Source organism: Harmonia axyridis, chromosome 6 (genome assembly GCF_914767665.1).
Source record: "Harmonia axyridis chromosome 6, icHarAxyr1.1, whole genome shotgun sequence".
NCBI classification, from domain to species: domain Eukaryota; kingdom Metazoa; phylum Arthropoda; class Insecta; order Coleoptera; family Coccinellidae; genus Harmonia; species Harmonia axyridis.
The window spans coordinates 31,495,070-31,519,207 of NC_059506.1; the positions used below are offsets into that span (position 1 = coordinate 31,495,070).

At 36.1% G+C, this 24,138-nt stretch overlaps 2 protein-coding genes across 3 annotated transcripts in view; both read right to left on the bottom strand.

Moving 5' to 3' along the window:
- LOC123681764 overlaps positions 1-14,024 on the bottom strand; it is a 45,986-nt gene extending 31,962 nt beyond the window's left edge. The window contains exon 1 of one of the 2 annotated variants that reach the window (XM_045620044.1): positions 13,699-14,024. The gene's annotated coding sequence lies outside the window, so the exon portion shown is untranslated. Of the gene's footprint in view, positions 1-545; positions 666-13,698 lie in introns of those variants that run through there. The other variant, XM_045620045.1, reaches the window with a different exon arrangement.
- A 4,558-nt stretch (positions 14,025-18,582) lies between these two features.
- LOC123681765 lies at positions 18,583-24,138 on the bottom strand. The gene has a single exon (XM_045620049.1). The coding sequence runs from the start codon at positions 24,106-24,108 to the stop codon at positions 18,652-18,654; it is 5,457 nt and encodes a 1,818-aa protein (XP_045476005.1). The 5' UTR covers positions 24,109-24,138; the 3' UTR covers positions 18,583-18,651.

The following is a 24,138-nucleotide window of genomic DNA, read 5'->3' on the forward strand; positions in this document are numbered from 1 at the left end:
TCAAATTTGCATATTGAATCGGGAATCACTCTAATAAATATATATAATATACATTCATAACGATATAGCAAAATTGTGGATTCGAAAATAAATCCCAATCCGACAACGTAATCTAACCATGTTGGGGACATGTAAAAATTACGTATACGCCCTCTATGTTTATTACTCTATGATATAGATCATTTAAAAAGCATGCTGAGAGAAATTGACGATGTTATTTTTGTTGCTAAGTTGACACAACTGCCCTTAATATAAACGCGGAGTTTGAGATTCAAATGATATACAGATGTTTTCACAGTGCTCCATTTTGTTGATTTATCCGAATATTCTTCTGCGATTTTCAATATTAAAAAATTGTTCAACAGAGAAACTGCTTCGAATTTCGCGTGGTAAATGGAAATATAACATCAAAGATGAAATACTAACCAATTCGCAAAAAAAAATGAACGAAATGAATGTGGAAGTTTGAAATTAAAAAGAAAAACTACCAAATTGTTCACGAAAGAACAAAATTTGGCGGTATAAGAATGAAAAAAATTTATTACCTGATGTATTTGGTTTATATTTATGTAAACTCGAGAGGATAGTTTCAGAAACTGTACAATAATCGCCCTGTATAATTTCGGAAGCGCGCATCTAACTTTCGGAACATTGCACTTTGTTATTTTCCTTCCCCAGTTCATCAACTGAATGAATTAATCTAAAAATAAATATTTTGAGTGGGAGAATCGAGTTTATATTTCAATAGGTGAGAATAATATTTTCAGTGATTGTTGATTCAACTCCGAAGCAAAACAAAACTTTGGGAAAGCGATGGAAATCTGTCAGTTTCCGGAACTAATTGTGAACTTCATTTGAATAAACAGAATGCACCTATTTCAGTGAGAAAAGCAACAAAGTTGAAATGCGATTATAATTTTTGATATTCGACCTATACAGGGTGTTCTTAAATTGAAGGTACAAACCATAATGGGGGATTCCTTAGATAATTTTAAGAAGAAAAGTTCTATAAAAAAATGCGTTGTTTTCGAGATACAGAGTGTTTTTTGTAGTCCTACTTTTATGTGATGAGTTTGCCTGTTTATGGAATCTTTATTGATCTACGATACACATTGGGTAAATAAGTACCAAAAATAATAAATTTATTAATCACACCTTGGATCTTTATAATAATTTGGATTTTCCTGATGATTAGGTAGGTACTAGAAAATTGTTTGAAATTTGTTTCTCGATAGCAGATACGACAAAACTACAAGCCAACAAAAAGTTTAGTACTGGACAAAAATTTCTTTTCACATTTTTTTTAAACTACCAGTGGACCACCAAAAACATTTCTGAGGGAAAGAAGCAAGAAGCACTTTTCCAAAAAACATATCACCCTGTAGATTTGCATTCAAAATTAGCATATAACATGATAAGAACTTCAAATTGGGGTATCTGTGCCAAATTCAAGTTAAATATTTTGTGATGCGAAGGTGCTATGAGATAAAATTTTGGAAAAACCAAACACCCTGTATCTTGAAATCAAAGCGTTTGCGTGCTCATGTTCATAGAACTTTTTTCCTTAAAATGACCCGAGCGATCTGTCATTTTTGTTCGTCTCCAATTTAGAAACACTCTGTACAGTAATACAGCTTGTCACTAACTATGAAAAAAGGGTAAATAAATATTAGAACTTCTATTAGAGATTCCGGAAATATGACCGTTAAAAATATTGTTTTCCTCAAATCATAGATAAAGTTTTTTTCGTAAAATTTTGTTTTCTCAAGAGATATCCTTTGAATTTAACTGAAATTCTGTGTTTGTTGAGTTGATCGATAAAGTAAGTTATCCCAAAATTCTCATATGTTTAGTGATTTCCAATAAGAGGTTTCACTTTGATATAAAAAGAGCATATATTGTGAGACAAATCAATGGATGTCTATTCAATTGTAAGGGACAAGAATGCCATTATCGATTCAAAACCAAATGGCTGCCACTGCTACGTTTGCAGCACAATATAATTTCCATGAATTTTTGCATGACCAATTCGCACATTTGAGTATGTATGTCGTCGATAACTTCACGAATTCCATCTTTAAGATCTCGAATTCGTGTGTAGAGCATTGGTATAGACCTTATCTTTGACACGGTCCCAAAGAAAAAAAAGTCTAAAGGTGTTAAATCACAAAATTTCGGTGGCCAATTGGAATCAACTGGGTATTTCTTAATAAATTACGATTGTTTTGTTGCTTGTATGGAACATAGCGCCTTTTTTTTATGGATAAACGCCGTTTACATCAATATATTCCAATTCCGACCTTGAGAAATCACATCATATAACTCCTTAGCGCAATCCATTTACAGCAACAGTTGCACCAGCCTCATTTTTGAATAAGTAACAACAGCAACATTCTCAGTTGTTCTTGAGCGACGCATACGGTTTCGATTCTTCACAGCACTAAGGTGTTCCAACACCTCAAATTTTTCACTAGTTCACCAGTTAACGATTTCAATGCGTCAAAAGTGACAGTTGCCCAAATAGCGGGCTATTCAAAATGAAAGCTCTTATTGTAAAACCCTTCAGTTTCCACATGTGAATTATTTCAGTTAAAGAAATCAATACGTATTTGAACGAGCGCGCAGAAGCTCAGTGATTTTCGCATTATCTTCTTTGCTTTTTCCATAACAATGGAAGTGTCTCTATCAGTTTCCATATTGCATAGATCGGTGTGGCATCAAAACTTCATTTTTGACAGAGTTCCATTATTCATAGTATAGCCGATAGTCGATTAAAAGTTCATTTGCCTCTCATTTTCCATAAGCGACAAAAATAAATTATACTGTGCTCACAGGACACAGGGAGGTGAATTTACTTCCGAGAAATTACTTCCAGATAGTGGTTCGTGTTCAGAACATAAATTTTCATCGACAGCAGGATAAATACCCAATTAATACACCTAGATTCAAGAAACTTTTATTTATGAATGTTCGGTGCGATATTAACGCCATAAAAACGATCTTTTGAAGTGCAATCAAATTATCGGCAATTTGGAGAAATATAAAAGTTTACGATGTTCTTATTCTCGAGAGAAATGAATAAATTATTGGAAATTTACGTGCATACCAATAACTTTCGACAATATTCTCACTTCTGAATTGAATTGATTTTATATTCAATTCTATGGCGGAAAGGGAAATAAACAGATATCATTTGATTATAATCAACATGCATAGAATATTTTTACCCTCCTATATTCTTCAGTTCTTAACCAGTAAAAACACTTTTTTTAACTTGTCTTTATTCCGATAGAAGACAGCAAATCACAGGTCAGCCTCAGTAATATTTGGCTGTCTGAAATATGTTGTTTGCGCCAACAAGCACATGCATTTCGATGGTAAAAAGCGGAGATGAAAACTCTCAGAACCATCTCAGGAAAGACGTTAAGAGACAGAGTGAGAAACAGCAACATTAGATCTATTTGCAAAGTGGAAGATTTACTGAGTTGAGGAAGGAATAGAAAAAGATATTGGCGAAATCACGAAGAAAGAATGGACCACAACAGATAAGCATACATCAGGAGACCAGCAAGATGATGACCATGAGGAAGACCACCCAAACGATGGAAAGATAGCTGGAGGAAAACTATCCCAGGAAACCACACCTCACACTGGCAATCTTCATAATAAACAGACCCCAAAGTCTTATAGGAGATGAAAAAGCCTTTATGCTTCAATATAATCATCTCCAAGTGTGATACATGTACTCCAACGTTCCTCTCACTTTTGCTTTCGATATGGGATTCAACCTCTACAATCACTTCTTCATTAGAGTCAAATTTCTTTCTCTGGGTCATTCTTTTGAGGTCTACAAAGAGCCAGTAAGCACTGGGTACCAGATCTGGAGACTAAGCTGGGTGGTTAATCATGACCATGACTTTCATCGATTCCTGGCGAAGAACACAGTGTTGATGGAAGAGAATTTTTTCCTTTGCATTTGATGACATTTTTTCTCAACTTGATCTCTCAATCAATCCAACAACATTTTGTGTAATTCACTGTTGATGTTTTTACCTTTGTCAAGATAGTTAATGAACCTTGTAGATACGTCCCAATATACGAATTCCATAACCTCATTATTATTATTATTCACTGAATAATTGTTGAGTTGCGGGTCCGTTAGCCTTCCGGGGACTGTAACCAATTTGATCTTAACCCTACCTGTTCATACAAACCCAGGGAGGCCGTCGATACGGTTAACGAAACCAAGGACATCCTTAGGAGCCTTAGCTATTACTTCGTGAGTATCCAGAACTGACTTTCCCATGTGAGTGGTTCTTAGGCTAGTCAGCCCCGGACATTTGCACAATATGTATTCTCCTGTTTCTTCCTCCTTTCCACAGAGCCTGCAGACCTCATCTGATGATTTACCCATGCAGTACAAAAGGTATTTGTACCGACAGTGTCCCATCAGCAGTCCCGAAGCTCAGCTCGTGGTAGCTTCAGGAGCTTCCTGGTATAGGACGGTGAGAGCTCTACAAATTTCTTTGCCTGAACAAGCCCGGAGTATTTTTCCAGAGGGTTTTTCTATTTTAGCACTCCCACTGTTGGACCGCTACCATATATTGGTCATTTTCAAGCCCACTGTAGGGCTCAGGACTAACAGGTGTTGACCTTGATGCTCTTTTTGCAAGTTCATGGGCTTTTCCATTTCCTTCAATACCACAATCTCCCGGTACCCATAGTAGAATTACTTTATTCCCTCTGGTCAGTTGCTTTATGGCATTACAGAACTACCATGTCAGTAGAGACTCCTAGAAACATGATTCCAGGGATTTCAGCGTGGCTTGGCTGTCCGTAGTGATGTAAATAAGTACCCCTTTGAGGTTTCTTTTGAAATACTTTGATCTCTCTTAAGGTGCGAATAAATTCCATAACCTTGCATGCTAATTTTCGAAATTTTGGTCTCTTTGGACATCTTGAATCCAAGTTTTATCTACTGTCACATATCGACGCAAAAAATCCTTTTTAGCTCCAAACAGCGTTCGGAATCGATATTGCGTTGTTGCTGTTGATCAGCGATGAGCAAGCGCGGCAACCATATCGAGCAATGCTTTTTCATGGAAAAATTTAATGTTCAAGCAAAATAGTGAAAACACTGCCTTCTGATATCTTCAACTACATTGCAATCCCACGCAACGATTGTTCTATACCATTTCATGGACTTTTTTGATGTTTGCATCATCGGTTGTTACCTAGCAATCTCCAAAGCACGATATGTTTCAATCTTAAGATTTAGTATGCTTCAATTCATAGGATGAGGATTATGATTCAGGTATGTTAAAAAAAATTGATTTGTTCTGATGTTTTTGGTAGGTATATGAATGAAGCAATTCATTAAGCAATATCCAATAGAAGAGTAACGATAATCAATTTTTTCGATGAGGATGAAATATTGCTCTTTTCAGAAACCTCAAGAATATCTGCAGAAAATCAATCAACATGATATATCACCATCACGCAATCATTATGTGCTATATAAGTGATCTCCTGAGTATTTGAAAAATCGCTCCATCTATCATATCATATCTAGGAAGTTGGGCGGTGTCAAAGAGTCCAAGCGAAAGCGGCTGTTCCTGTCACAAACATAAATTTATCCTTGAATCTTCACATGACTGGTTCTTTTGATAGATTTGCGGAGTAGATGAAATTTTTAAACTCGCCTCATTAGGCCGGCTCATGTATTGGAAAAATCGACAACGTATGAACTATAATTTTCTTTAGAAGTAAATATGAATTTTCTAATATTACTTGCAGCAGCTGTTATCCATTTCGGTTCAGTAATTTTTAGCGTTTTACATGTTCGAACGAATGAAATATTGCCTTCGAATGTTAAGTAACTATTTCGAGCATTATACAGAATTTCATGTTGATCGAATCACTAGTCCTTGAAGATCACATAGATATATACAGTTCCCTGCTCTCCGAGAGCTCAAGTCTTCACATTTGTGGTTCCTTATTTTCCAATGTATGAAGACGTCTCTTTGACATTCAAAATAAAATTTGGTGAACAAAATTACGGGTGTCCGTTGTATGATTCCTAAAATAAACGTAAATAAAACAACATTTTCGGTAATCATTTGGCTGTTGCGATGAGTTTTGACAGTTTGAGTGACACCTCCTTCATTTTCAAAGAAGCACGGGCCAATAGCTCAGCCAGACCAAATTACACACCATAAAGTGACTTTTTGTGGATATAATGGTCTCTTAGCAGTTACATGAGGAGTTTCACAGTCCTATTTGAGACAACGCTGCTTGTTTACATAGCCACCGAGTGAAAAATGAGCTTTGTTTTAAGCATTCCATGTTCAGCTTACTCATAGTTCTTGTATCAACTGAATCTTATAGGGATGAAGATTCAAATCCAGATTCAAATACGCCACAGCGTACCGTAAGAAAGGCCCAAATGTTTTGCGCGCTGACGAATAGATAAATTTGGACCTTCTTCAACACTTTCACTCACAGCAGCAATATTTTCGCTCGAGCAAGCATTTATTTGATGTATGGATCTTAAGACAGCACTAACAGATCCAGTATCTTTCTTTGTCTTGCCAATTGTACGCTCATATAGACGATTATGTGGATTATAATCTGCCTGTATTGCACGAGACATACTTACTGCAGAATCATTATTTTGTAGAAAGTTATCACAATTTCCTTACGATCAGCAGTAGATAAACTATATATAATATCTGTTTGACGTCTACCATCGAATAAGGGGTGTGAAATTTGGACCATGACTGGATTCCCCAGTAAATACTCATAAAAACCATAGAGAAATAAACATGGATGGAAGGAATATATGCAATTTTTACATGTCTCCAACATGGTTAGATTATATTGTGATATATTTTCAAATCCACAATTTTACTATATCATTATGGATGTATATTATTTTGAATGAAATATATTTATTTGAGTGATTCCCGATTAAATATGCAAATTTGAATATTTGGAATCCGATATTTTTCCTAATTGTCGAATTTATAGTATGCAGAATATTTATTATTTTCTGTATCTACCTGCTGAAATCCAAGGTTTGGCAACTTTTGCTCTCCTAGTGTCATCTGTTGTTTCACGTCGTTTGGCGCGCTTGAAGTTTGTGTTCTGAATTTCTGATATATTTAGTTATTTATTTCAATAAATTTTGAGTTAATATGAAACGTTGATTCACTATGGGACATAAAAAGTGCGTTCTTTGTGGAAAAACTCGCGAATTGAGTGAAATATCGTATCACTGATATGTATTCATTTCCGCGCGCTTCATGTCAAATTTGATAGTTCATGTTGGGGACAAAATTTGCTTACGGAAAATGCCATTTCTTTCTTCATCTATGTTTATTACCCTGAGATAAAAACATATTCAAATCAGATGTCAAGTTAATATCTCTGGATTGAAATTTATTGCACTATAACTGAACGAAAGGGCGAAAGCTTCTTTCCCGAGTTTCTTTCTAGCGTGGTTCCAAAATTTCATTAATGAAAATTCATCACCGAAATTCTCCAACATAAAACGTTAAAATCCACCTTGTCTGTTCCAAATCATGTTACTTAGTTGAACATTCATTACAGCAAATTTCTTTCCCTAATAGGTCTAAAGTTATGAAACCCTGAATACCTATGAAGGCCAGCCAGAGTCATAAATTATCGTGACTCCAGCATCTTCCTCAGTCGGTGGTCTGGATAAGACCTGGTCGTACAAATTCAAATTTTCCTTTCAAGTTCAAGGCCGTAGGTGAGCTGGGCCACGCGTAGAGCCTGATCAATTATTAAATATTTTGAATTTGCGGAGTTGGGATGTAGCCCGAAGATAATTGAAATGGTAACCTCTGACCTTTACTGGAAATCCCTGACATTTAGGATTATACAACAGAACAGATGCTAGGCAACCTGGCGAGGTGAATACCACGCGAAATTATTCATCTCTTGGGATGAAGAAGTCTGGAAGCCTTTTGAGGAGAAATGGCAAAATGGCCTCATTGTTTCCAATAGACAGTATGAAAAATGTTGCTTCATTTATTGATAAACTTTAAAGAGCAATAAAAATAATAATAATTTATGTGCACATGTAATGTCTCAATATAGGAGTGAAAAGAGAAAAAAAAAACAATATTATTCCATCAATTAAGCTAAATGGTTTTTCAAACAGTAAAAATAAGTAGACGTACAACTTTGCTTCCACCATTTTTTTCCGCAATTCGAGACTTTATTGTGAAAAGCTGATTATACATTTATGATTCAAAGTATTGTCCATCGCTGGCCGTTACTTTCTCCGATCTTTCGGACAGCGTACGTTTCCCGCGTTGAAAACACTGGTCATCTTTTGAAGCAATCCACGAATATATCCAATTTTTTAATTCTTCAGAAGACCAGAAGTGCTTGTCAGCCAGGCCGTATGCCATTGATCGAAATAAGTGATAGTCCGAGGGAGTAACGTCTGTATAATACGGCGGGTAGGGTAGGACTTCCCATTTCAACGTTTCCAAGTATTTGTCTTGACTACTTTCACAACATGGGGTCGAGCATTGTCATGCTGTAAAATCACTTTATCATGTCTCTCGTTGTATTGCGACCGTTTGTCTTTCAATGCTCGGCTCAAACGTATTAATTGCGTTCGATAACGATCGCTTGTGATTGTTTCAGTCGGTTTTAATAACTGATAATACACTACGTCGAGCTGGTTCCACCAAATACTGAGCATGACCTTGGAACCGTGAATATTTGGTTTAACCGTCGACGTAGAAGCATGGCCGGTATATCCTCATGATTTTCTGCGCTTGGTATTATCGTAATGAACCCATTTTTTGTCTCCAGTCACAATGCGATGCAGAAATCCCTTCCGTCGTCGCGTTGCAAGCTGCTGTTCACAAGCAAACAAACGCCGTTCAACATCTCTCGGCTTCAACTCGTACGGCATCCTCGTTTCTGAATCATTGCTATGATTTTCACGCGTTTTTAAATGGCTTGTTGCGTCACTCCCCATGATCCTGCCAATTCTTATTGCGTTTGACACGAGTCTTGATCAAGTAATGCCTCCAATTCTGCATCTTAGAAAACCTTCTCTCTTTCAGCGCTATGCTGACGTCAAAATCACCGTTCTTGAAGCGTTGAAATCACTCTCGGCACATTTTTGCACCAATAGCGGCCTCACCATAGGTATTTGAGAGCATTCGATGAGCCTCAGTCGGAGATTTCTTCATATTAAAGCAGAAAATCAAAACCTCCCGGAAATGACTAGAATTTGACTCGTAAGCTGACATGTTTGATCGAGAATAACTTTATGATAGGCACAAATCGACTTATATTTCGATGGCGTTATGTTTACAAATACCTAAGCTTATTGTATGACATCTACGATCTATTTGTTTCGACTCAAACTAACTGCTACAGTTGTACACCTAATATTCTAGTTTTTGTTAATATCAAACTGAAGCCTCTCATTGGAAAACCCTTTACAATAAAGCATTTTTCTCAATATCAGAATTGTAGCTATTATACACTAGCCTCTGTTGCTTCAAACATCAGAAATCGATGCTGGAATACGTAACATCATCCTCATTAATTAATATGGTTCAATAACCCATGGATAAGCTATCTCTAAGAAGTTTTACTTCTACAGGGATACTTTGAGGTAAGTTACATACAGCCCCTTTAATAGGTGGATGCTTACACACCATAATAAGGAGAAGGTAACTAAATATGCAAACATCCACTTCACATCTAATGAGTTGTAAAGGACTTTGAACCTTAACTACCTCCATTATCACACCTTTCAGTCGAAAATGGAATATAATCCAAACAAACAATTTATTCAGAGAGCTCTTCACACTTTTTAAGAGGGCATCGAGAATATCAGAAACAAAATAACCAATAAAATTACTCCAATTCAATTCGATAGTCTGCACGTGTTTTATCCATTATTCAATTGAATGGAAATGTAATGTAACAATAATATTGTGATAATTCACGCATTTCAACTGCTCATGAACGTACATAATGTGACACAATTTATCTAGGTACGGTTTATATCAACCTTTCGAAGGAAATAACGTATACGAAACAGAAATAAAACTAGGTTGTGGTGACGACTACAACAAGCATTACTGTCATCGTTGACATTATATATGGTCAATGATGTCATCTTTAATAACGACATAAAAAGGATATGTGACGGCAAAAAAGGATGTCGTGGCATGAGAAAGGTCTAATTTGGATGGATAGGGGTATAAAAAGAGAAACATTTATTGGAAGTGAATGAAACGTAGGTTCTTCTAGAAATGCAGAATGTTTCAAAAAAAATATTTGCCCTACATATGTGTTTCTTGATCTTTTAACGAGGAAAATGCTGCTATGAATTCTTAATATTGATAAGAATGAGAAAAATACTAACGTGAAGTCAAAAGTGTACACAGGGTGATTCATTCCAATGGTCTATTAGAAGTTTATGGAAAACTGAATATAATTTTGTACTGAAAATTTCCATGTTGTGGTTTAGGACACTTAAATATTCTCAAATCTCTACAACTTCAAATTATGAGATTTATAAGAATCGATAGACCAGTAACAATTTTCAAATTACTAACTGTTCATGAAATGTCAAATGTAGTTACCCAAACAACGAATTTTGATCTCTTTCTGTGTTTTCCGGAAGTTACAGACTACTCCACTCAGTTAGAAGTTCCGATTTTTCCTTATTTCAAGTTCCTCGATAACTCTTGAAGTTCATTTCAGATATAGGTTTTGCATTATACAGGGTGTTTCCAAATTAGACGTGAACCTTGAAGAAGTGTTAGTATCACCTATTTGCTGTTGATTGAACCATATTTATTGATAACCGAAAATCAACAGTTTCCGAGATATTTGAGTTCTTGTTTTTTTATTTCTCACCTTACACTCGTCAATTTTTTCTACGTTGGACTATTTTCATCAGAAAAGGATATGATATGTATGAAAAAAGCAAAACTATGCTGTATAAGTCGTTGAATAAGAATAAGTAAGATTTGAGAGTTGGTATATGAAAAAAAAAAAGAAAAATTACACAATTTGTGTATGACAACATCGATCCAAAAACTTATTTTCCGCCTGAAATTTACTTTCAATCTTCTCGCTGCTTCATCTATTCTAACGGTGTTAGATCCGGACTTCTTGCTGACCACGAAAATAATCCAAAATTATAATCAAAATTGGTCGACATAGAAGAAATTGACGAAAAATGAAGTAAGGTGAGAAATCTTTCAAAATCACAAGAACTCAAATTTCTCGTGATCTGTTGATTTTTGGTTATCACTAAATATGGCTCAAACGACAGCAATTGAGTCATACTTACACTTCCTCCAAGGTTTACGTCCAATTTGGAAAAACCCTGTATATTGTTGGCATTATAATCATTTCAAATTGTGTCCTTCTAGAGGAATGATTTTAAGCAGTTTTGTAAACCTCTTCGTTAAGTTATTTTACAACTTTGACTGTTTATATTCGGTTCGATCTCAATTCAATTCTATCAAAATTATTTCCTTCAAATTAGAGTACCGAATAATCAAAACATGTAATCGGTACATATGACGAAATTCAAGATGATGGATGCAACACACATCAACAAACTCAAAGTCAAACACCCTGGAAAATCACAGAATACTAATATCATGTCAAAATGATAGACGCACAGAAACAAGCATGCAAAAAAAATTCTTCTGAACTTTCTTTATTCTTACGTTTCTCGATCGCTGAACTCTACCACTTACAATTCGAATACTCATTCATCATTGTCTTCGGGAATAAATGGTCTGTGTAGACTCGATTGCCCTATTTAGTTAACGAACTGGAATTTCTAATAAAGCTTAAGCTGCTTGGAGAGTTCTTGAAATATTTAATCTCCTTGTGTTGTGTTCTAGCTTTGTACGAAATCATTCATTCACTTCAACTCCTACAAATTTATTCCCTAGATAAGAAATTGATGGAACAATTTCGTAGAATCAAGAAGAAAAAAGGGTATGCAATTGAACTTTACAGTGTCTGAATTTGATGAATTAATTTAAAGAATGAAAACTGAGATATCAATTGAAAAAATGAGGATTCGCCAATAGCAACCTTAAAGACCGCATATATATGGTTGTGTGGTCTCTAATCGGCACAATTGACAAGCACTCAAAAACTCCTGCCCCACGTTGATGTTATCCTCCTCTTCTATGTTCTTCAATTTTCTATGGTTCTGATGATGTGATAAGCTTGAAATTCCGCACGAAACTTGAAATTGCTATTTCATTTTGAATCCTAAATACTCAATTCTGTCAGCTTTGTGTTCGCTGACATAATGGGTAACTTTGTTCAATATTTTTCTTTAATATTCTATGGTTTTGGTTAGGTTAGGTTAGTTAGTTAGATAGTTTAGGTTAGGAAATTCCGCACGAAACTTGAAATTCGCTATTTCATATCGAATACTAAATACACAATTCCGTCAGCTTTTGGGCAACTTTTTTCAATATTATTCTTGAATTTTCTATAGTTTTGGTTAGGTTAGTTAGTTAGATAGTTTAGGTTAGGAAATTTCGCACGAAATTTCTCCTCAATTCAATTTGTATTCACTGACATTTTGGGTAACTTTTTTTCTTGAATTTTGTATGGTTCTGATTACGCGACCATAATCACATCAATTAAATTTTACACTGAGCTTGAAAGCGTTATTTCACATGAATACCCAAAATTTCAATTCCGTCGGTTTTGTAGCGACGGAAATATTGGGTAATATTGTTTCAACATTATTCTTGAATTTTATCCCGATCGGAGCTGCAGTTTCAATATTGACAGGAAAACAATATTTCGAAAGATCATATTTATGGAATTCCTGTTCGAATTTTGCCCATTAACAAACTCAAACGCGCGGTGTTCAAGATCTGAACCTACCCCGACATTTAATAGTTTCTAGACTTCTAAGTTTCTGGGTTGAGGTGGTAAAATGCCATTCTTTTCATAACTTTCATCAACAATGTTATAATCTGACCCACACTTTATCCAAAAAAGAAAACAATAAAATAACACCAAAACACACTGAACATTCTAAAAACAACTCTGATCATACAAAACAATCATACAATAATCGTAAAAACAAACACAAAAAATGGAATTAATAACTCCACCAATTATGAACAAACAAACCCGGAGAAAAAGTGCCCAAATATTCTAATCCGGAAAAACTGTTCACCAAAGAATGACGTAATTTCTCATTATTTGGGTGTAAATTTTCTCAAGAATAAAAACTTCGCCACAAGTCATTAATAACACTATAACTCATGAATAAATTACAATATTTCGAATAGAATTAAGAAATAGAAACATTTTCAATGAAAATTAAAACAGTTCATTATTTATTCGCCAACACAGTTTTTGAGGGGGTAGAATGTAATATTTTTCGAAAGTTAATTTCATGCCGTTCTTTTCATAACTTTCAGTCGATCCAAATGAACTTTCAGAACGATAGCATTCAATGTTAAAGTCTGACCCACACTTCATCCAAAAAAGAAAACAATCCAATAACACCAAAACCCCCAACAACGCTCAAGAAGAAAAACAAACACAAAAAAAAAGAATCAACAACACAAACTCCACCGATCATAAACAAACAAACAAACAAACCACAACAACGATGTAAACAAACAAACTCACCAAAACTGGTCTTCTCCAAATAACCCTGCACCAAATATCTTCGTCCTGCACATCGATCACATCCAAAAACAACTCGAACGAAACTCCTGCTGTCAAGTTTCTTCTTCTCCCTGCTTGGAAATAAGTCAGCCACTAGGTAAAACAGTAGCACGAGGTCTCTGTGTCTTCTCTGTTTGGAGGGTGGTCTACAACTAACGGCAGAATGGGGCGGCTCCCCAGTATTGATCGAGCTCCAACCCCCAATCCCCTCCAAGAACCCCCAACAGGACGGGACATTGCACTTGGTGCCACACTACAGGGATGCACTTCTCAATGCGGATATGTCACTAGAACGGGCGGTTGATTCGAACAACAACAGTCTGTTTTCAAATTCTCCCCTGTTGAAAGTTTGGGGACTGACCGCGAGAAAATTGGTCGCGGGTTGAAATTACACAATTCAATTGTTTCGGTGGCTGTCTTGTTGAGATTGGATTGGGAACATCCGAGATATAAAGGGGAAAAGTATGCAGAGTTTCGTTTGCAGGATTTAGATGAAATCGGCGATTTTTTTTGGAACTGACTCTTTGCTTGCCGGATAGATGGCGTCGTGGGTTGTGCATCTCTCGGTAGACCGGAACCGCCTAGAGCATAATCTTAATTTTTTCATATTTTCTTTGGGATAACTTCAGAAAACACTTATCACATTAGCTACCTCCTGGCAGACACCCCAAAACTCATTTATTTGAAACATTTTACTTATTTTAAGGTTAAAACGTTGTTTTTTAACATCCGGTATAGGATGACGCCAATTTGACAGACATTATGCACAAAAATGCTTGCAGATGGGCGATTAGTCCATGATTTCATGAATTATAGGTAAAAATCTGAAATTTTCAGAAAAAATTCGATAATTTTGTCGAAGCTGCCACTTCTTCTGGACATTAGATACGCACTAGAAGCCTCACTATGTTTCATATCAGAATTCGATCTCTGAAAAACGTTTTTATTTGAGGGGTCTGTGACAAATATTTTAGGGGATACAACGATTCTTTGATAGAAATTCAATTTTTACTGTTTTTTCAAAATTTCGAGTTCTACGAAAAATCGGTGGGCGGTGTCAGAGTTGACGATCCCTAATTAGCTGAATTTCGAACTTACATGAAAATTTTTTTCACGAAAAATTTTCGTAAAATTCTCCATACCTAACCCTTACAAGTTCCTTCATGGGGATATTGTACCTTATTATTGATTGATTCGACTATGTAGATCAGGAAAATACTTGCAGTTTGGCGATCAGTACATTATTTCAGAAATTATAGGTAAAAATCTGAAATTTTCGAGAAAAAATTAATAATATTTCCGAGGCTGCAACTTCGCCTGGACGTAAGCTACGCCTTTGAAACCTCAGTATGTTTTAGATCGGAACTTGATGTTTGAAAAACGTTTTTATTTGAGAGGTCTGTGACGAATATTTTAGGAGATATAACGATTCCTGCCCATAAATTATGACTATTTGATTTCAAAATAACTGTTTGACGATTCATGCAAAGTTACATGAATACAACTTCCTTGAAATCATGTCAGGAGGCCAGAAAGTAATGGAATCCAATAGGAGTTTGCATAAACGAACTTATCAGTGCTTTCGCCATTTTGCAACATTGCGTTTCGTTCAATTTTAAAAAATCTATTACTGGTATTCGAATCCATCTTCTTGAAAAAATCAAACATTTTCAGGAAGAGTATTTCTGATGAAGATTTTGAAAGTGATTATTTCCAGAAAAAAATAACAGAATTGTCGAAACTTTGCGATATCATTATTATCATAAAAGCGTGAAATCGATCCCAAATACAATCAAAACTTGTTGCTATTGTAATCACTTCAGCATCAACATTTCCAAACACTTAAATTTCATTGGCGTATCCAATAGTAATGAACCAACACTCCTGTTCTATTTATTTGGTTTTCAGCGTAAACATATCGATCGTTATTTCGCTTTCAAACCTGGGTAGGCTATGGTTTCACCTCAAAACGCAGAATAATGCTTCTTGTGTATTGGTAATGGTTTTTTCTGTTTTCTTGGGGAAAATATCGGATTACTGAGCTACTCAGACGCAATATCCAATAACACTTCCGTTCCAAGGAGGATACACGATGGATTCCCAAGTGAAAACTAATACAGGGTGATTCACCGGGATGGCCTATTAGACTTTTATGGAAAACTAATCGTAATTTTGAGCTGAAAATTTGAATATTGCAATTTGAGACAATGATCTTTCTCCTTTAAATATTTTCAGACCTCTATAACTTCCGGTTGTACTGAAAACAGGCTACTACTTCCTTATTTCAAATGGTACATTCAGTATATTATTGCATCATAAGATAGCTGTTTTGATGACAATTTCGGCAAAATGTCATACTTTGGATAAAAACTCAACGGTTCATGAGTTAAAAGGATTCTCATTGAAAAAATAGTGGTGATGAGGACTCACATTTTTTTGAATATTTCGGCAAAAAAGGTAGTTTCGAAAAAAAATTTTTTTCTTTTCGATTATGCAAATACGTAGTATTATAAGACTGTTTGCAGTTTGGAACAAAAAAGTTCAGAGTCTTCATATAAAGATCATGAACTTGGACAACTCAAATTCATCGAAACTCAAGATTTTCAAATTAGAAGCTATATTTTTTATTATTTCAGTTGATTCTACCTACAAAAATAGTGAGGGTTAGTTGAGCGAATCCTATATCTAAAATGAATACTTCAAGAGTTATCGAGGAAGAACATTAAATGAAGAAAAAATGCAATTTATAATTGTGTGGAGAAGTCTGTGACTTCCAGAAAACAAAGAAAATTAAATTCGATGTTTCCATAACTGAATTTGACATTTTCCATAAACGTCTAATAGGCCATCCCGGTGAATCACCCTGTATTTCAAGCTGGGCAGAGCCGAAGACACTTCAGGAATTAGATGATAATTGAATTAGATTGTTCCTCAAAGATAACCATTAAAATTTACTAACTTTTATTTCATTAAGCTCGCTGGTTTTCACTCAAAGTGATGTTAAAGCTTTATCAAGGGCTAATTGCCCTGAACTATTGTGGGTGAACACATTCTCACGGGGAGATACTTCCCTCACCCGCTGCAACTCGAATGCAATGTTGTAACAGACATAACACTCCACTCAATAAGTCCTGGGCCTATTCTGTAAAAACAAACACATTTTTTTCTTGAAAATTCGACTTTATTCATTAACATAGTCACCTTCAAGAGGCATACATGTATTCCAACACTCCTCTAACTTTTTAAAAATTTAGGAGATATAACGATTCTTAGATAGAAATTCGATTTTTACTGTTTTTTTCCAAATTTCGAGTTCAAATTTCCACAAAACTGTGAGGTCTACGGAAATCTCTGATTAGCGGAATTTCGATCTCACCTGAAAAATTTTTTGTCCAAAAATTTTCGTAAAATTTTCCATACCTTACCCTTAGGAAATTGAGAAACAAATAAAAGTTCCTTCATGGAAATATTGTATCATTTTATTGATTGATTCGACTATGTAGATCAGGAAAATGCTTGCAGTTTGGCCATCAGTACATTATTTCAGGAATTATAGGTAAAAATCTGAAATTTTCGAAAAAAAAATGATTAATATTCCCGAGGCTGCAACTTCTCCTGGACGTGAGCTACGCCCTTGAAACCTCAGTATGTTTTAGATCGGAACTTGATGTTTGGAAAACGTTTTTATTTGAGGGGTCTGTGACGAATAATTCAGGAGATATAACGATTTTTAGAGGCAAATTCAATTTTTTTCCAAATTTCGAGTTGAAATTTTCTCAAAACCGTGAGCTCTACGAAGAATCGGTGAGCGGTGCCAAAATTGACAATCTTTGATCAGCAGAATTTCGATCTCACCTGAAAAATTTTTTGTCCAAAAATTTTCATAAAATTTTCCATAGGTACCCTTAGAAAATTTGAAAAAATTTAAAGTTCCTTCATGGGGATATTGTACCTTATTATTGATTGATTCGATTATGTAGATCACGAAAATGCTTGCAGTTGAGCGATTAGTCCATTATTTCTTGAATTATAGGTAATAACCTGAAATTTTCTTAAAAAAATAGAAATTTTCTCGAAGCTGCTACTTCTTCTGGACATAAGCTACGCACTTGAAATCTCCCTATGTTTTAGATCAAAACTCGATCACCGAAAAACGTTTTTATTCGAGAGGTCTGTCACAAATATTTTAGGAGATATAACGATTCTTGGATAGAGATTCAATTGTTACTGTTTTTGAAATTACGAGTTCAAATTTCCTCAAAACTGTGAGGTCTACGAAGAATCAGTGAGCGGTGTCAGAATTGACGATCTCTAAGTAGCCGAATTTCGAACTCACCTGAAAATTGTTTCAATACTTTTTCTGTAGAAAGATTCGCCTTAACTTTCGAAATAGGCTTCTTCAACCTCAACAATCAGTTCATTATTAGAGCCAATTTTTTTTCAGGAAGCATTCTTTTGTGGCCTAGCTACAAATCACTGAGGACTAGATCTGGGGAATATGGGTGGACAAGCAATTCGTTCAATTTTTCAATGACGCTCATCGATTTGTGATAAGGGTATTGTCTTGATGAAAGAATATTTCTTCATTGGTATTTGATGACGTTTTTCCTTAAAGATTGCAATCAATTGAATCAAAAACGTTGTGTAATATTCAATGTTGATGGTATCACCTTCATCAAGGTAGTCAATGAGTAATACGCCATTCACGTCCCAAAATACGTATACTACAACCTTGCCAGGTAATGTTTGAGATTTTGGTCGGTATGAACAGCTTTATAAAATTTATAAGCCTATCAATAAACATTTCCTTTTGCATAAAAAGCATGTCAAAGACTAACCCGCACATACTTCCAAATTATTTAATCGACTCGGAATGTACATTATGTTGAACAACATCAGCATAAAAAAACCGAATCATATGGTGCTATAAGTCTTGCAGTAATAGGGTAGGGCATCGGCGAACTTATAATATAACTGTCCATCCATGAAACATGCGAATGGAAGCATCAAACAGCTCAGATCGAAATCTGGGAAATATTTCACTATCAATTCCAGGAAATATTGATAAACCTTCGAAATCCTCTTGAAATCTTCATAATTGGTTGTGCTCAAGGCAATCATTTTCCCAGAACTCATTAAACTTGTATCGAGCATTTTAAGAGTTGTCAGAGATTTTCCTATTTCCTTTTTGGTTCTATCAGATTTCGTTGTTTTGGTCGTTGTTTTACTTTTAGTTTCCTTCTTTTTCTCTTTCATTTTTTCGCGTTTTTCTGACTTTTTACTTTTCGGTCGTTTTTTAGTTTCCTTCTTGGTTTTCTTATCTTCCTTTTCTTTACCTTTTTTAGGTTCCTTTTTGGCTGATCCTGGTTTTTTCTTCCCCTTTTTCGCAACCTTCTCCTCCTTTTCTTTTGGAGTCTTCTTTTTTTTATCAGCTTTACTTGATTTTGAGCTCTCTTTAGATTTCTTCTCCTTATCTGTAACATCAGCTTGAACTCCTTCGTGCTTTTTTTTCGTCTTTTTCTTTTCTTCTTTCTTCGTCATCGTCTTTTTGTCTTGTTTTGCAGAATCGCCAACACTTTTATCTTCCTTCCCCTTTTTCTTTTTCTCTGCCTTTTCGGAGTCCAGTTTACTCTCTGACTTAGTTTCTTTCTTTTCCCCTTTCTTCTTTTTCTTTGTTTTATCGTCGAGTAAAGATGATTCACTTTTTGGCTTCTTTTTCGAATCTGCAGCTTTATCTTTAGTTTTTTTCGGAGTTGAAGTCTTGCCCTCGTCTCCTTCTTCTTTCTTTCCTTTCCCTTCTTTCTTTTCTTTCTCTTCTTTCGTTTCTTTTTCCTTTTTCTTCTTATCGGTATCACTTTTTTCTTTTTTCGGCAACTTTTTAGCATCTTCTTCTGTTTTTTCCTTTCCTCCAGTTTCGTCTTTCGTTTTGAGTATTTCAGAGGGCTCTTTTTCCTTCTTTATTTTTTCCTTCGAAGGTTTCCCAAGCTTCGATTCTTGTTTCCCAAGTTTTCCTTTTTTCGTGTTTATATCACTTTCCGACTTCAATTTCTTCTGTTTATGTTTAGATTTGTCTGCTTCGTATATTTCATGAATTGATTCCTCTTTCTGAGCATCTACACCTTCTTTTTCGGTCTGTTCATCTACAAGACTTTTTTGTTTCTCTTCTTTCGCGAAAGAGTCAAAAAGTTTATCGAGCTCTTCATATTCTTTCATTTTCGTTTCTTCGAATGCCCCGCCGAATATTTGACTGAGACTGTATGCGGAAGCTCGATCCCCATCTTCACGATGTCCTGTTGGCACAATACCCTTAATTATATCATCCCCTTTCATCGATTCTTTTTTTAACAAAGGATAACATTCGCAGAATTCCTTTTCGCGTACAATGTTGCCCTCATTATCAAGCTGAACATCTGGTATCACTTGGCCACAATGAAATCCACAATCAAGCTTTCTGGGTTGCAGCTGCTCTGTCTCATCACAAACGAAAATCTCTGAAGGAAGCTTACAACACACCATCTTCTTCGACATCTTCTTTGAAGGTTTTTTCTTCACTTCTAGAAAACATACCGACGTTGATTTTTCGATCAGCGACCTAGAACGAGATTGTTCTCGAAGTATTGTTTGAGAATCCATTTTCTGTGATTTACGCAGTTGCTTTTTCAGTTTTTCCTCTTCTTCTACCTGTCTGCGTTGAAGTTGAGCTTGCCGTTCTTCTTCCCTAGTCTGCTTGGCTTCTAACATCAGTAAGTCTATACCAGTAGGTGGGAACTCGTCTTTGGGTTTCTCAAAAGCTTCTCGCATCTCGTCGTAGAAAAGAAGATTGCAGGTATGTCTCGTATTGAGTTTATTGTTGTATTTATTGCACATTTCTGAACAGAATTTGACTGAACCGCAACAGGGACAGCACAGCAGCTTCTTATCTGATTTTCTCAAGCAATGATAGCAAACCTCATACTTTTCTGGATCGTTATCCAATGCATACATAACAATGTAATTTGGTACCTCGAAATGTTTACCGAGTTTCTTAACCTCTTCTTCTAGTGTCAAAGGAGGTTCAGAAGCTTTTGGTTGTTCCCTTTGCAAAGAATAATTGCCCTTGGGAGCTTTGTCCTTTACGAAATTCAACACTTTAAGTATAGTTTCCTCGTTCTTCGCATCTACGGTCATCCTATTTTGTTTAATGTGGAACTTCAGGCAATCTAGAGCCTCTTGAACGGTGAAGAACCTGGCCATACTGTCCAAACACTTATGACACAAAAGATCTTCAGATGCGAATAGAAGCAGAATGTGCATTGCTTGACACTGATACAGCGTCATTAAAATTTCACGTCCAACTTCTCGCAAATACGCGACACACAACTTATTGCAATCTTTCATGATGTTATAACTATTTGAGAACAAAGTTTTTCGGAATAAGGCATCATTGGCTTCTAAGTCATTTCGAATTCTGGGTATATCGTAGTCAACACAGATTGAAGAGTCGAAAAGGAAAAACTCGAAAATATTCGAGAAGTTATAGACTGAATCGAATGGATTCGATCCCAAAGAGATCAGTTTGTCGATGATGCTCTTGCAGGCATCGAACTGCTTTACGACTGGGAATCTGTTGAGTCCTAATACAGTTAGAGCGTTGCCCATGTTTTCCCCTAGGTGTTGTTCAATTTGTAAGTAAGGACGAAGGGTCTCAATCAGCTTAAGATTTCCTCTCAACACTGCAAGAGAAAGAATTGTATGTCCTAAATAGTACTGGTCGTATATAGAGCCGTATTCCATCAGAACCCTAGCCAAATCGCACTGGAAGAACACATTTTCGTCATCATAATCCTTACGCATCACCACCATCTGAATGGCAGTCTTTCCAACACAGTCCTCTACATCCGGACTCACGTATTTACCTATCAATTCCTCATTTTGATCGTACCAGAAATCATTTGGAGATTTCAGGTTAGGATCTGTCGAATTCTCAAGAAACTTCTCAGCCATCTGAACGTTTGGTTGACTAAAAGGTAGGCTGGCTAAGATGTGCAAAGCTGATAGATTATCTTCAGTTACAATGTTAGGGTTTGCTGAATGTTGTAACAGCTTATCTAATAGTTGCAAGTTCTTGCTGAAGATTGTCAAAAGTATTGGTTTCATGGGTAGATCTCCAACGTTTGGATCCGCACCATAGTGGAGCAAGAGTTCTATGGTCTGCATTATTGACTCGACTTCCTTCCCCTCTACATCTTCCACCTTTTTTGCACCGACAACCTTCTTGTACTTCTCGTAATCTTCGATGAAAGATGTAGAAAACAAGTAGTTTATATTCGATTTCATAGTAAGCGAGTTGCTCTTGATTGACTGAAGATGACTTCGTATCTTTGTTGACATTTCTTCCGATATCTTTTTCAATTCTTCAGTTGAGGAGCGCTTACCAGATATTGGTATATGAGGCATGGATCCGACGAATTCTCTTATACTTACTAGGGATTCGTGTGGTCTCCACTGAGTTACCTGATCTAGTTCTCTGGAGCTCAAAACAGTTTCGGGCAAAAAAGCTTTTTCCCAAATAAGGATTCCTTTTATCTTAGCGAGATATCTCAGGAGAGTGAGAGTAAGTGGAGTTAAGCATTCGTCGTTGAAAGCATCTAAGTTTGCTCCGACGTTAGCCAACTGTCTTATGATTTCGTGACAGTCTCCTGAACAGGCCAGATGAAGTCCAGTGTTACCTCTAGCATCAGACAAATCAGGGTATACGTTGTTGTAAAACAGATCTCTACGAACTTCATCAAGTTTGTTGCCCAGACAATGTTTCAAGAAATTTATAGAAGTAGACTCGATAGTGCCCAATTTTCCAAATGAAGATCTGTCTCCTATTAGTAAAGATTTAATGTTGAAACTGAGAATCTTCTCGAAGTTCCTGTATCTGAAGGCATGCTGAAGTATTTCAATGGCTGTTTTTCCATTGTTCCACGTGAGCAAATCTTCGACTTGCAGCTTAACAACTTTCGACGAAGTCGATTCATTCACATTAGAGAATTCTTTGAAGAGGGTTTCATTCAAAAACGTGATGATTTTTTGATAGAATTTCTCCTTTTTGTCCAAGCTTGCGATCTGCTCCATCAGAAAATCTGCGTTTGGTATTTCTTCATCTAGACATATGCAGGTAAATTTTTCGATGGATTCAGAAGGAAATTTTTCCTGATCGCTGCCATGAATAGAAGGATCGCTATGAAATGGTTGGGTATTGATGTAAATCTTGTTGATACTCTCTTTACTTGGCGGCAGGATCTTATTTCTAGAACTTCCACCACTCAAAACCATGTCATCAACAATACTCGACTGCATTCTCATCTGATCCAAATTTTTCTCCACTACCGGTTTGTGAGAGGTGTTACTTTCCACGTAGTTACTAGCTCTGGAAGGATATTTTACATCCATGTCCAAGTAATCAGTTGACGTTGATGAGTTTACCGGATTTGGATCGTTGCAAAGTGAAGTAACTGCGATTTTGCAGCATTTTTTACAACTTTCCAGTTGTTTTTCGTACTTTCTCTTTATCGCGTGGATTTTTTTCAGTTCTGTATGCAGCTCGTCAATCTGCTTCGTGACATAGACGCATCTCTCAGTAGCGCAAGGAAAACCGGCGTCTTCAGCGTCGTTAGCCTCAGAAACACCATCTACGAAGGCTTCATCTTCTAAGACGTCAATGAGAGTGTCTTCAGAACCTAACTGAGCGTGATCATAGAGGTTACGGTCGAAAAACAGTGAGTTTTCATTTCTTACGTGATGGTTATACAATTCTGGATATCTATTAACCAAAGATTCATCGCTGGTGAGTCCGCTCAGCATCCCTTTAGCAACGTCTTTCTTCTGAGGTAATGCAGGTACGATTTTTTTGAATCTCAGCAATTTGATCCTACCTGAAGCACTGTTAGATAGAGTGGAAACAACATCTGAACTCAAAGAAATGCTAAGTCGTATCAAATGATTGCCATTCCATAAACCAACATCTTGAGTTTCATCTGGATACGTCAGAACTCCTGGACCAAACTTCCTGTTATCCTTGAAGAGGCCTTCATGGACTCTTCCATCATTATACAAAATCTGGCCATAACCCTCGAGTTTATTGTTGTAGAATTGACCATCGAAAAATGACTGACCGTCTTCATGTTTTATGAAATAGAATCCCTTATTGTGCATGTTGTTGTATAGGAAATTACCCGCATATTTGTGTTTGAACGGTTGGTCCCAAGTCTGGCAGCCATATCTATCACGGAAACCTTCCTCGTCGAAATTTCCAGTGTAATCGAACTTGGGATTTTGCAGATCATCCACACCAGAGTCAATGGAAGTCGAATTGGAAAACAAAGAAGACATAATATAAGACATAAAAAAATAATTGTAGGTGCTGACGTAAAA

Coding starts and splice junctions, on each gene's coding strand:
- LOC123681765 (XM_045620049.1), bottom strand. CDS start 24,108: ATGTCTTATATTATGTCTTCTTTGTTTTCCAATTCGACTTCCATTGAC.